We start from the raw sequence: 12,571 nt of genomic DNA, 5'->3' as shown, positions 1-12,571 counted from the left end.
TCAGCACCGCGGACAGCGGCGGCGCGTCCAGCACCGCGGACAGCGGCACAGCAGCCCCGCCCCTCCGGACACCCCGCCTGCCCCCCCTGCCTGCCCTGCCCCCGCGTCTGCCCCCCGTTCGCCCGTCCTGCCCCCTCCCGGTCCCCCTGCCCGCCAGGCGCCCCCGCTCTCCCTGCCCCCCCGCCTCGCCCCGCCGGCGGCCCATAAACGCGGAGGCACCAGTGCCGGTAATGGAGCGCAGGAGGACGGTGTTCCCCCCCCTCAGCCCCCGACCCCCCCTCCCGCCGCCGAGCTGAGCGAGGTGAGAGCCCCGCGACCCCCCTGGACCCCCCACCGCCCCGGCCCCGCGCAGAGCCGCCAGCACCTCGCGGAGACGGACCGGCTCCACACGCTCGCCCCGCCGCTCGTCGGCCCCTCCGGCCCCGACCCCTCCGTCGCTGTCCCCATCCCCACCCCTGCCTGCGCCCGGCAGCGATCCGTCGGGGCCTGCCCGAGGCCGCCGCCCCCACCCGCCCCGCAGACCCCGGGAGCCACGGAGCTCCTTCCTGACCGGGGAGAGGCGGGGAGGCTGCTCCGGCGGCTGCGGGCGGCTGCCGGTGCCGGCCTGCAGGCCCCGGCCTCCACGAGCCCCGGGCAGGCGACTGTGCGAGGGGCGGCGGCGGGGCCCCGTCCCGGTGGAGCACGGGCAGCCCCGCGGGCAGGGCCGGAGCTCCGCCCCCCGGCACCGGAGCTCCGCCCCCTCGGCACCTGGGCTCCGCCCCCCGGCACCTGGGCTCCAGCTCCGCGCGGCGCCCCCGCGCGGCGCCAGCCGGCCGAGCGCCGGCCCCGCCCTCCTTTACCGGCGAGGGGGCGGGGCGAGGCGCTGCCCGCCAATGCGGCGGCGCGGGGGGCGTGTCCGCCGGGGGGGCGTGGCAAGGCGTGTCAGTGCCGCAGCGCCGTTGCGGGCGGGGCGCCGGTGCCGCCATGTCGGAGCGGGGGGCCGTGGGCCCGGGCCCGGCCGCCATCCAGGTCTCCAGGTACGGCCCCGCCGCGCCGCCCGCTGCCGGGGACCCGGGGGCGGGCTGGGGGGCCGCGGGCGGGCGGCGGGGCCGGCCTGCGGCCGGGATGCTGCCGGCCGTGCTGCCTGCACCGCTGCCTGCACTGGCACCGCTGCCTGCGCCGGTGGCGCTGCCCGCACTAGGCACGGCGAAGCAGCACCGTGCCCTTGTGATGCGTGTGAGCGGGCAGGGCGCACCCCTTCGCCCTTTGTGGCCCCCCGGCATGGCTGCCTTGCCGAAGCACGGCTCCTCTCTGGGCCAGCGCCCAGCTCCATGGCCCCCGCGCCTCGCCTTCCCTCCTCCGGTCCGTTATTTGCTGCTCCAGCAAAAGCTGGGAAGCCGTGGCGTGTGCCCGGCTCGGTCTCTGTCTGCCACAGTGGGGTGGCAGCGCGATGCGGTCCCAGCCGCCCCAGCAGAGCGGTGATGCCCGCTTCCACTCCCAGCGGTAATTTGGGGTGGTTTCCACCACCCCTCGCAGGAAGCCGCGTGCAGGCAGCGCCGGTGACGTTGCCGGCATCGGCGTGGGGAGATGGCCCGGCAGCTCACCCGGTGGGCGACAGTGGTGCTGCTGGGGGCCTGGGCTGGGGGCGCGGCGGGGAGGTGCGAGCTCCCGTGTCCTTCCCCTGGCAGGATCATGCGCCCGGACGACGCCAACATCGCAGGGAATGTCCACGGGGGAACCATCCTGAAGATGATCGAGGAGGCGGGAGCCATCATCAGCACCCGCCACTGCAACTCCCAGGCCGGGGTGAGTAGGCACCGGGCGCTCGCCGGGCTCTACCTCGGTGACTCTCTGGCCCCCCTGCCGTGTCTCAGGGGTCTGTGGGCAGCAGGGGGTCCCTCGGGACCGCCGGGCATCCCTGGGGGCCTCTCTGGTCGTCCCCCCGCACCGGAAGCGCTTACTCCTGCATGCAAACCACCGGTGGCGGCGGCTGCTGCCAGAGCACAGCCCCGGTAGCCGGAAGAATCCTGCTGAGATTGTGTTTTAAGACCATAAACTTTATTATACTGCTGTTAATGTTTTAACTCCCACAAGGGGTGAGTCAGAGCTGGCCCCAGTGCTGGTGCCAGGTGGGGAAGGAAGCGCAGCCACCAGCTGATAAGGCAGAGGTTGGAATGCCAGTGCCGCGTGCGGCGTGGGCTGTCCCCGGGGAGCTGCCGGTTGCGGTCCTGCGTGGCCTGGCCGCGGCCGCTACCCTCGCTGTCCCGCCGTCCCCAGGAGCCCTGCGTGGCCGCGCTGGCGCGGGTGGAGCGGACGGACTTCCTCTCCCCGATGTGCATCGGCGAGGTGGCCAACGTCAGCGCCGAGATCACCTACACCTCCCGGCACTCCGTGGAGGTCCAGGTCAACGTCATGTCCGAAAACATTCTAACAGGTGGGCGGCTGCGCGCGGCTCCGTCCCGCAGCTCTGGGAATAACCGTGACAAGCCGAGAGCTGGCGGCAGTGACCCTGTGCTCTGCCTGCCACGGCCGGCAGCATCGGGCAGAGGGGAGATGCTGCCTTTTTGCTGAGAGTGCTGGGGGCAGTGGGGTGAGTCGGCGCTGGGAAGGAAGGCAAGTGGGCTCCCTGGGGATTACGGCTCCATCGATCGTTTTTAGTGAAGAATGGAAAAATCCGCTGTTGGCTCCTCCTGCCCAATTTGCTGCCCGTGGCTGCCTTTGGCCTGAAAAGGTCCTTTTCCTGCTGTTGCTGTGGCAACCGGCTCTCCTTGCCGGGATGCCTTCCCAAAAGCACATTGTCACATCCGCTCCGAGCCACAGCCCGGCAGGAGCCGGCAGGGCCGGGGGCTGCCCGGTGCCGTCGCCAGCGTGCGGCCAGCCCCGACCACAGCAGTGCCGGCGGCAGGTGAAGCGCTGCTGGTGTCGGCGCCGTCACCCTCTGCCCCTCTCCCCTCCAGGGGCGAAGAAGGTGACGAACAAGGCGACGCTGTGGTACGTGCCGCTGTCCCTCAAGAACGTGAACAAGGTCCTTGAGGTTCCCCCCATCCAGGTAGGATGGCTCGCTTTGCTCCCTCAAACCGGAACTCGCCCTCTCTGGGGGAATGGCACCAACCCGGCCCCGCTGGCACACCCGGCTGTGCCGGTGGCTTTGCCGGCCCCGTTCTTACCCGCTTTTCCTTCCAGTACGTGAGAAAGGAGCAGGAGGATGAGGGGAAGAAGCGTTATGAGGAGCAAAAGCTGGATCGGCTGGAAACTAAGCAGAGAAACGGCGACATGATCTTCCCCGTCATCAACCCAGGTAGCACAGGCAGCGCGTGGCCTGTGGAAATGTCCCAGCAGTGCTGGGAGGCCAAACTGGTCCCCGAGGCAACTCCAGCTGTCCCTGGGCACCCGCGGCTGCAAGCACGTGCTCCGGAGCGCTGTGTCGGGGGTGGGGATGGGATTTTGGAGCCGCGGAGGGGCTGGGTGGGTGAGTGTGATCCCTGCTGGGGCTGGTGGGTGGGATGCCCTCTTCCAAAACGCGGTTCCTGCCACCACTCCTGGCATCCCTCGTGCACTCCTGGGCAGCGGGAGCTAGTTTCACAGCGCAGGGTAAATGCAAGTGTTGGGTGAGGGGTCTGCACACCTTGCAGCTGCAGCCCCTCTCTGGAAGTCAGTTTTTAGCAAGAAGTTCACTGGCCGGTGTTTGAGCGTGTCTGATGCGCTAAGCAGAGGAGCTGGGGGTCACGCTCTCCCTGGGGGATCGTTGGTGATTCCTTTCCTACTGAAAGCGTTGCCCCGGCTTCTGGAAACACGGTGGTGCAAGCTGACAGGGCGAACGGCCGTGGCCTGCAGGACCGGCCGTGCTCCTCAGGCAGAGAGGTGGCACACGCGGGTTGTCCAGGGGGTGATGCGGGATGGAAGTTGCTCAAATGCTTTTCTCCCCTCTGTTCTCCCTGCTCGCAGACAGGCAGACGAAAGGTAAGGCTCCGCGGTCGCTGCCGTGCGGGTGTCCCCTCTGAGGAGGCCGTGCCGAGCGGTTGGGGCTTGGCTGGTATTTCCTGCGCCGCGCGCCTGTAGCGTCTCTGGGTTTAGTGGCGAGTCCGATGTCGCCAGCACGTGCCAGGGCTGGGGGCTGTGGGGACCGAGGTCTGCATGCCGAGGGGAAAGCGTGGCTCCTTGGAGAACCTGCTGAGCTGCAGGTTTGGGGAGATTCGGCTGCGGCTGGTGGCCTGTGCAGGGAAGTCTACAGCCACGCATCCGTCCAGTTCACTGCCGATTGCTTTTGGGCTCTTTGAAAGCTTTAAAAGAAGAAATGAGCTGAGCTGGAATAAAATCGACGGGTGGGCGTTAGAGGGAGGCAGCAGCCTGTCAGGTGGTGAATAGCCTCTGCTCTCAGGACTTCTTGGGGCCAATTTAAATGCTGGTTTGAACATACTTGAACTTTTGCACAAGCTGCCCCACATTTCCTTCCTTCAGACAGTTTAGGACAGGGGCGTACGGATGCTGGCCGAGCAGCGCTGACCTCCGCTCTGCTCCCTCTCTCTAACCAGAGCCGCACACCGTCGGCTACAGCCAGTCCAGCCTGATCCACCTCGTGGGACCGTCGGACTGCACGCTGCTGGGCTTCGTGCATGGAGGTGAGCGAGTGCTGCCTGGGCCAGCGGCTGCGCTGGTTTTTCCGCAGAGCAGAAGCGCGGTGTGAGAGCGACTGGTGTGTCTGGGTGTTTTCAGCCGGCGGGCTCTGCCCCCGAAGGCGTCTGGGCCCTTTTCCACCGTCTGTCGTTCAGTGTTGCTTCAGCTGAGACAAAAGCTTTGTCTCTTTCTATGCTTTAAGGCTCTGAAAACTGCCATTCTCAAACTGTAGCTCCTACAATTTTGTCATTGTCACTTAAATCGCAAATCTCGGATTATAAACCCAGTGTGCGATGACTGCAATTTGCTGGAGTGACGTCCTCTTGGCTGGCAGCGCCCGTCGCCTGCCGGGTGGGCAGGGCAGGGCAGGTGCCTGCGGTGTGAGCCTGGGGAGAGGCGTGTTTGGCAAGGGCTGGGATGATGCTGAATGCCACTCTTCACCTAATTGCATCCTTAAAGAAAACGCCAAACAACAGTGTGGCTCAGGGCTGTTCCCAAGAAGGAGGACTGTGGGACTGACCTTGCCTTGCAAGGCTGAGGTTTGCTCAGAGAAATTCGGGAGAGCCAGAGCTGGCCTAAACTTTAAGCCCAGGTCTGGGAGGATGTCACCCTGGTGGTACCCTTGGTGGGAGCCTTTGTGCTGGTACCAGGGCTTCCTGCAGCTGGGATTCAGTCTCTCACCTGACCCCTCGGTGTAGCTTTGGTCGTGCAAAGGCCTCAACAACCCAGGCGTGACTTTTTCCCAAATCCTTCCCTGAGACGGGACCCTCTGCCTCCCCCCTCCAGGCGTCACCATGAAGCTGATGGATGAGGTCGCTGGGATTGTGGCCGCCCGCCACTGCAAGACCAACATCGTCACCGCCTCGGTGGATGCCATCAACTTCCACGAGAAGATCAAAAAAGGTTCTGGGGGGGGTGGTGGGCACTCCGCTCTCCCACGGTGCCACGTCCTGGCTCCCTTGGGTGCATGCTCGGGACGCACTGGCAGAGAAATTTAGTCCCTGTTAGACTTGTCCTGTGCCGAGAAGCTCTGCTTAATACATGGATTCGGCATAAAATACGCGGGACCCCTTGCTCCCTTCCTCTGAGCAAAAGCGTGGGCTGCTGCTTAACCGGCCCCTCTCTGCTCCGCAGGCAGCGTCATCACCATTTCGGGGCGCATGACCTTCACGAGCAATAAATCCATGGAAATCGAAGTCTTTGTGGATGCCGACCCGTTTGTGGATGAGACTCGGGAGCGGTACCGTGCCGTCAGCGCCTTCTTCACCTACGTCTCCCTGAGCAAGGAGGGGAAGCCCCTGCCTGTCCCGCAGCTGCTGGTAAGAGCTCTCCCTGCCGGGCTGCGAGCTCCTCCCAGGGCAGCCTCCAGCTGTGTTTTTTGTCCAACAAATCCCCTTCCTTTGAATTATTCAGCAGAAAAATACGAGCGTGAACGAGCCGCTCCAGAGCAGGCTTCAGGGTTGGGATTTTAAAAAATTTCTATGAAAATTGCCGATGTGGAGATCGGGGTTGAGGACAGGCTGCCATGCAGGCTCTGCCGCTTCCCCTCCCTGTGCTGGAGATGGGCGGGAGGGGGCCCTGAGCGGCGACAGAGGCCCCCGGGTCCCCGGTCCCTGCGCCCCGTGGGGTTCCCTGCTCAGCCCTCCTGCCTGTTTTCAGCTCTCCTGATCCTGGCAGGGCTCTGCTGATGTGGTGCTGCTGCCTGGGGGCTGTCTCTTGATTGGCGTGTTCTCCTCCTCCTGCTCTGTGCAGGAGTACGTTAGCTGTCGAAACATGAATTTCACAGAGTGCGGGTTTTCCTTTCTGTTTCCTGTAAGGGGAGGCACGTTTCCCCCCTGCACGCGCTTGCAGGGCACAGTGTGGGAGAGCGGCGCTACTAACGACCGTGCCTTCGCTTTCTTTCTGTCGCCGGCAGACGGAGACGGAGGAGGAGAAGCGGCGCTTCGAGGAAGGCAAGGGCCGGTACCTGCAGACCAAAGCCAAGAGGCAGGCGCAGATGCAGCAGGCTGCCCGGCCCTGACCCCGCCACACGCTCCCGGCCTTCGCCCGCCAAACGTCCAGGTTCCCGTTAGTGTCGTGTCCGGCCCGCGCCGGCCTCGCGCCTGTGCCGCCCGCGCCTGCCGCCAGAGCCGCCGCGGCGGTGTGGTTGCTTCGCTGCTCGTCGGTTTAGTGCCATAGACCTTGTGCTTTAGGTGGCTTCAGTGCCCCGAGAGCCTCCGGGACCCTTCCCGGGCGCTCGTCCTCCACCCCTCGAGCCCGGTTTTCACCATTGAATCCTGCAAGCGAAGCTCCTGCCCGTGGCCGTGCCGGGCAGAGGCGCGCGGCGGCACGAGGGGCGCGCGAGGCCGCGAGTCCTTGTGAAGCTGTGTTAAAGCCTGCCGGTCTGTCCTGCCGGTCTGTCCTGCCGTCTGTCCTTGCGCCGCGCACCACCGCGCCCCGCCTCGCGCTGCGCCTCGCGGACTGTTCGGTGGCGCCTCCCGGTCGTCCCCCCGTGCTCACCCCAGTTATTTAACGAACCCTGTGGCGTAATTAAAGTCTGTTGTCGTTGACCGGGCGAAGCGGGGCCTTGCTTTGCCGGTGTCGGGGCTTTATCCCGAGGGACTGCGCTGTCCGCCCCCTCCCGCCTTGGCCGCGGTTCCCCCCCGGGGCCCGCCCCTGTCTCTCGGGCAGTCGGCGTCTCGCACCGGCCGTGGGGCACGACGACACCGGCACCGGCACGCCCGCTGTCTCGGCGTGGCGGGGCCTCCCAGCCCGCGCCACTGAACAGCCACCGAAGGCGAAACGGGGCCGGGCCCGGCTCCAGGCCCGCCGGCGGCGGCCACTGCGCCTGCGCGCCTCAACTCTCGCGAGAGCGACGCCGCTCTCCGCGCTGCGCTGCGCCTGCGCGGGGCGGAGCTCTCGCGAGAGCGGCGCGGCCGTTTCCCGGGCGACGTGGGCGGGGCGGGCGCCGCCATGATGGCGGCGGCGGCGGCGGCGGCTCCGCGGCGGGGGCGGCTGGGCCGGGAGGCCCGCGCCAGCCTGGCCGCCTTCCTGCTGGGCGCCTCGGTGGCGGCGCTGCCGGCAGCGCTGGGCTCCCCGCCGGGGCTGCTCGCCGCTCCCGGCCTGCGCGGCCGCCTGGCCCTCGCCCTGCACGTGGCGGGCGTCAACGCGGCGCTGCTGCTGCTCTACCCGCGGCCGCTCTACAAGGTGCGGGGCGGGCGGGGAGCGGGCCCGGGTCGCGGGAGGGAGAGCGGGCCCGGGGGGCGGCGGGGCGGGCGGAGGTCCCTGTGGGGCCCGGGCCCTGGAGGGGGAGCGGGGCCCGGGGTCGGGCAGAGGCCCCGGCGGGGAGCGGGCCCGGGAGGAGGAGCGGGGCACAGGAGTCGGGCGGAGGCCCCGGCGGGGAGCGGGCCCCGGGGGCCGGGTGGAGGCCCCGGGGGCCGGGTGGAGGCCCCGGGGGTGGCGGCGGCAGCGCTCTCTCCCGTCGCTCTCTGGCAGATCGCCGTCCGGGCCTGCTTCCTGGGCTTCGCCTTTGGCTGCGGGCTGCTGCTGAGCGCCGGCCGCTCCGCCTGGCGACACTTCGGCTGGTAAGGGAGGGCCGGGGCCGGGGGGCGTAGGGGTCTCCGGCAGCCCCCAGCCCTGCCCAGCGTTGCCTTCCGCCCGCCGCAGGTACATGTGCTCCCTCTCGCTCTTCCACTACTCGGAGTACCTGGTGACGGCCATCAACAACCCGCGCAGCCTCTCGCTGGACTCCTTCCTGCTCAACCACAGCTTTGAGTACAACCTGGCCGCCCTCTCCTCCTGGGTGGAGTTCACGCTGGAGAAGCTCCTCTTCCCAGGTCGGCCGCCCTGCTCCTCATGCTGCCCACCCTCCCGCTGGCTGTCCCCTGGCTCTGCCCAGCAGTGCTGGCTGCTCCTGGCTTGCCTCGGGCCCACCCGTCTGGTAGCAAAGCGCTGGTGACCCCCGCTGAGCCGAGCCGGCAGCGGAGGAGGGCTTTGGCATGGCTGTCATCCCTCTGTGCTCAAAGCCTGTCGGCTCCGCGGCTGGGGGGCGGGAGGAGTGCCCCCCCGGCTCCGGCACGCCAGGCCGCCTGTGCCGTGCAGTGCGTCTTCGGCCCTTGTCTGCCTGCGCCTTTCACGCCACTTTGGCAGCACAAAGAGCAACGCTTCACTTACATCTGGGCGTCTTCTTTTGACCTGGAATAAAATCAAACTGGCAAAAGCTGTTGCTGTTTGCCTGATCTGGGGTGCTTGCTCTTTGCTGGGGAGGGGAGGTGTTCTCCTTCCCTGCTTGATGCTGGCGGCGCGGGCTGCAGAGCTCCCCACGTCCGGCCCAAGTGCATCCGCTTGGCTGTGTGTTACATCGGCTTTGCTCTACACCGCAAAGCCAGGCTCTGCCTTGGCGTCGGGTTCCCCTCAGGGCGGTCTGCCCCGAGGGTGTGCAGGCTCTGCGTCGGGGGGACATGGAACGCTGGCTGTGTTTCGCGTGTCGTCGCGCTTCGAGATGGGGGGGAAGAGCCGAGCCACTGACCCAGCCCCCCGTGCCCCCGCACCGCGAGCGCGACCTGTGCGAACCTGTTGTGACCCGTCCTTATTCACTTGCAGAGCTGAAGCAGATCACCTGGCTGAGTACTGTAGGGTTGTTGATGGTGATCTTTGGGGACTGTCTGAGGAAAGCGGCCATGCTCACAGCTGGCTCCAACTTCAACCATATTGTTCAGAATGAGAAATCGGATACTCATACTTTGGTGACAAGTGGGGTGTATGGGTGGTTCCGGCACCCGTCTTACGTGGGATGGTTTTACTGGAGTATTGGAACACAGGTACCGTATACAACGCGCTCAGATACTTTCGTCTTGTAACCCAGGTCTTTCCTCTTAGTTCTGCCCCACACCTGTAGCGGGGTGCGAAGCGCCGGTGGTCAGCAGCAGGGGTGACCCGGGTGCGGATCTTGACCTCCCACCGGCACGCGGCGGGTCAGGAAACCTCCAGTGCCTGCCCACATGATCTCTGGGAAGACGCTGTGGCCGCAGTGTTCTGTGGAATCAGCAGGGGTGGCAGGGCTGGGGGTTGAGTCGGGACGCCTCGGAGGCTCAGGCTGCGAGCCGCTGCCAGCCTAAAGCTGGTGCCCAGAGTTCCCTTGCATCCCCGTGGCCAAAACGCCTTCCGTAAGTGGTCGGGCTCAACCTCGCTCCAGCCGAGTACCGGTCCTGTGCCAGGCTGGCAAGGAAGGCTCACCCTAAGAGTGCCCAGGGCCCCGGCCAGAGGGTGAGCTGGAGGCCGGCTGCAGCCGAGCTGTAACTCAGCGCTGCCTCAGCCACGCTCTGCTTGTGGCTGGCTGGCGGCTGGCGTTGGGTTTTAATTCTCTGGAGAGAGACCGTAAGGCCTGCGTGCGGAGCAGCGCGGCCGTGCGTGGGCTCTCCAGAGCCGGCGTGCCGCCCTGAGCCGGGGTGCCAGCAGCTGGCAGCTGCCCGTGGGCCGCTTGCTTCATCAGCACCAGTTTCTCTCTGGAATAGAATTCCACAAAAGGTGCTGGGAACTTAACTTTTCTTTGGAGAGTGTTTAGACCTGGTGGGAAGCTTAATGAAGGGTGATTAGCCTGTGGGGGCGGGGGGCAGCCTCGGTTTCTGTGGGCGGCGAGGGGATGCTAACCGCTGGCGTCTGTTCGCAGGTGCTGCTCTGCAATCCCATCTGCGTGGTGGGCTACGCGCTGGCGTCCTGGCGCTTCTTCAGGGAGCGGATCGAGGAGGAGGAGATCACGCTCATTCACTTCTTTGGGGAGGAGTACCTGGAGTACAAAAGGAAGGTGCCGTCGGGTCTCCCTTTTATTAAAGGAGTCAAAGTGGAACTGTAACGTGGCTGAAAACCGGACTGGCTGAGCGATCGCCTGGCTCCAGGCACCGCGGGCGAGGGACGATGCGTGGCACCGGCGCCGGGAGGAGCCCGTTGCTATTTCCCGGCCGCCCAGGAGGAGCTGGCGAGGGGCTGCGGAGCTCGGCGGCCTGCCAGGTCGCTAGCAGATCAGAAGCTCGCTCGACCTCCTCCAGATAAGTCCTTCGCTGCACATTCAGGGATCTTCCAGATAACTTAGCCTGTAGCGACCCTGAAGAGAGTCGAACCCTCCTCCCTGCAGCACTGAATTGTACTGAAACACCTTCGGACCAGTTCCTCCGGAGAGCAGCTCTGCCCTCCCGCCCCGGGCAGGAGAGGCTCTGGTCAGCGGATTGTTCCTATGGCATAATTCCATTTTAAAGCTTTTTGACCTTGCGAGCCAGGCAGCACGGCTTTGATCTCTTTAGCCCTGATTCTGCAAGCTGGGGCTGGGGCGGCTCGCAGGAGCAGGCCTCCAGCTCTCCGCTCCTCGGGTGCAGGGGCTGCCTGTGACCCGCTGCTTGCCGGGCAGCCGGCAGCGCGGCACCGGTCAGTTCTCTCCCCGGCATCGACGTTCGCAGGGAGCGTTTCCTGCTTGCCTCACGCTGCTGGAGCGCGGGGGCTCTGTGAGACACGGCAGGAGAGTGAGCCCGCTCCCTCGGCCGCTGCTGTGAATTTGGGGATCACTGCTTCAGCCGCTGCCTTCCCGAGCCTCCCCGCCACCACCTCTGATCCCTTTTCCCGCTTCCAAGTTGCGCTGCTCCCTCTCCTGCCGTGCCGCCTCCGTCCTGCAGAGATCCCAGGATTTTGGGTTGGGAAAGAACCGCAGCTGCCAGGCTTGCCGAGGGCTTTAGCGCTGGAGATCCTTGCCTGCTTTTTTGGGCGAAACCTGGGATGTCGGCGCGACTAGCAGATGCTTTTAGGGAAATTCTCCAAACGGGAAACCAGTTTGGCTAGCTAATGCTATTTTAAACGTTACCATTTTGGAAATGGTTCCTACACTCGAGCTTTGTGGTATAACTTAATCTGTCGTTATATACCAAAGAGGTTCACTGCTTTCTTGAGTTGTTCTTCCTAGCTGGAATGGAAACGAGTTGCTTGTCGGTTAACGCTTCGGGCTTGCAGTGTGCCGTGGTGAAGGTGCTGTGGTACGGCTCAGGAAAGGGGGCACTGGTGGAAATTGCTTTGGGTTTGGGTTTTGATTTTTTTTTTAATATAAAAAACAAAAAAAAATATTGCCAACTTCTGTCTGGTGTTATTTGGAGATCTCCTGAGGTGCTGGTGACATCACAGAAACTGGAATCCTTACTTTTATAATTCCAGGTGGGTTTTCAGTGCACGCCAGTGTTGCGTTGGAGCATGAGCACGACTCGCGGTGACTCGTGGGGCTGCGCAGCCGCAGGGACGGGGCAAATTCCGCATCTCTTGTTGCTTAACTGGCACAGAGTCCTTCCCCCGCCGGGTTTGCTGTGTATTCCAGAGTGTTCTGTGCAGAGTGTCGGCTTCGTGCCTTTGCTGGTGATGGCTTCTGTCGAGTGTTTTTAGCTTGGGAGAAAAGAGCAACCGTGAAGATATGCCAGCCTGACAGCGCTGATTTCTCTGCGTCGTCGCTTGTAGGCCCCTGCTCAGGCTTCTCTGCCTCCGCTGCGTGTCCTCTCGGAAGCTGCGGCCTGCTCCTGTAGCCAGCGTGCCTCGGGCGAGTGAATTTCTGAGCTGATTATTTCGTGGGCGTTAGCGTTTCTGCTGTGCACTTGCACAAGCGGGCCTAGAAGCAAACAACCGAAGCGACTGTTGCTTGGGTCTGGCGTGAGCTGTCGATGGAAACGGAGCTTTATTCTCCAGTTGTTCTTTGTAGCGAATGCGCCCAGGTCCTGATGTGGGCGAGCGCGCCAGCGCTGACCTGGCTCCAGCTGCGCGGCGGCAGGGTCTGCCCGAGGCCGGATGCGTTAGCACCGAAGGAAAGGGATAAATTTCACCTGGAGCAAAATCTTCAGAGCCCTCTCGGTGCGTTGGAGACCGGCAGCCTCTCTCAGCCTTTTGTTTTCCTGAACCCTGCGGCTGGAAGCTCGGTGAGGAGACCGGAGCTCAGCAGGCGCGGGGAAGGCGTCTGCGCCTTTGGTGACAGGCCGGA

At 65.0% G+C, this 12,571-nt stretch overlaps 2 protein-coding genes across 3 annotated transcripts; both read left to right on the top strand.

Annotated features, from left to right (window-relative positions):
• Positions 1 to 911: 911 nt before the first annotated feature.
• Positions 912 to 7,142, top strand: ACOT7 (acyl-CoA thioesterase 7). Of its 2 annotated transcripts, XM_075437341.1 has the most exons (10): positions 912 to 1,016; positions 1,668 to 1,785; positions 2,257 to 2,413; positions 2,937 to 3,028; positions 3,163 to 3,277; positions 3,925 to 3,939; positions 4,512 to 4,598; positions 5,380 to 5,496; positions 5,728 to 5,912; positions 6,509 to 7,142. In XM_075437341.1, exons 1-10 carry the CDS (start codon positions 964 to 966, stop codon positions 6,611 to 6,613), a joined length of 1,044 nt encoding a protein of 347 aa, XP_075293456.1. In that variant the 5' UTR covers positions 912 to 963; the 3' UTR covers positions 6,614 to 7,142. The 2 variants fall into 2 exon arrangements, with proteins under 2 accessions (XP_075293456.1, XP_075293457.1); XM_075437342.1 differs by lacking the exon at positions 3,925 to 3,939.
• Positions 7,143 to 7,545: 403 nt separating this feature from the next.
• ICMT (isoprenylcysteine carboxyl methyltransferase) lies at positions 7,546 to 11,662 on the top strand. Its single transcript, XM_075437234.1, has 5 exons — positions 7,546 to 7,779; positions 8,068 to 8,156; positions 8,239 to 8,408; positions 9,175 to 9,392; positions 10,241 to 11,662. The coding sequence occupies exons 1-5, from the start codon at positions 7,546 to 7,548 to the stop codon at positions 10,421 to 10,423; spliced, it is 894 nt and encodes a 297-aa protein (XP_075293349.1). The 3' UTR covers positions 10,424 to 11,662.
• The last annotated feature ends 909 nt before the right edge of the window (positions 11,663 to 12,571 follow it).

The sequence above is a fragment of the Opisthocomus hoazin genome, chromosome 16 (assembly GCF_030867145.1).
Source record: "Opisthocomus hoazin isolate bOpiHoa1 chromosome 16, bOpiHoa1.hap1, whole genome shotgun sequence".
NCBI classification, from domain to species: Eukaryota; Metazoa; Chordata; class Aves; order Opisthocomiformes; family Opisthocomidae; genus Opisthocomus; species Opisthocomus hoazin.
The sequence above is the reverse complement of the archived record's forward strand: the minus strand, read 5'-3'. Positions and strand labels throughout refer to the sequence as shown.

Bases quoted from the DNA above. Each gene is read 5' to 3' on its own strand.
- ACOT7 (XM_075437341.1), top strand. From the start codon at position 964: ATGTCGGAGCGGGGGGCCGTGGGCCCGGGCCCGGCCGCCATCCAGGTC. The intron at 3,029-3,162 runs GTAGGATGGCTC...TTTTCCTTCCAG, and splicing joins TTGAGGTTCCCCCCATCCAG to TACGTGAGAAAGGAGCAGGA. The intron at 5,497-5,727 runs GTTCTGGGGGGG...TCTGCTCCGCAG, and splicing joins CCACGAGAAGATCAAAAAAG to GCAGCGTCATCACCATTTCG.
- ICMT (XM_075437234.1), top strand. From the start codon at position 7,546: ATGATGGCGGCGGCGGCGGCGGCGGCTCCGCGGCGGGGGCGGCTGGGC. The intron at 8,409-9,174 runs GTCGGCCGCCCT...ATTCACTTGCAG, and splicing joins GGAGAAGCTCCTCTTCCCAG to AGCTGAAGCAGATCACCTGG. The intron at 9,393-10,240 runs GTACCGTATACA...GTCTGTTCGCAG, and splicing joins ACTGGAGTATTGGAACACAG to GTGCTGCTCTGCAATCCCAT.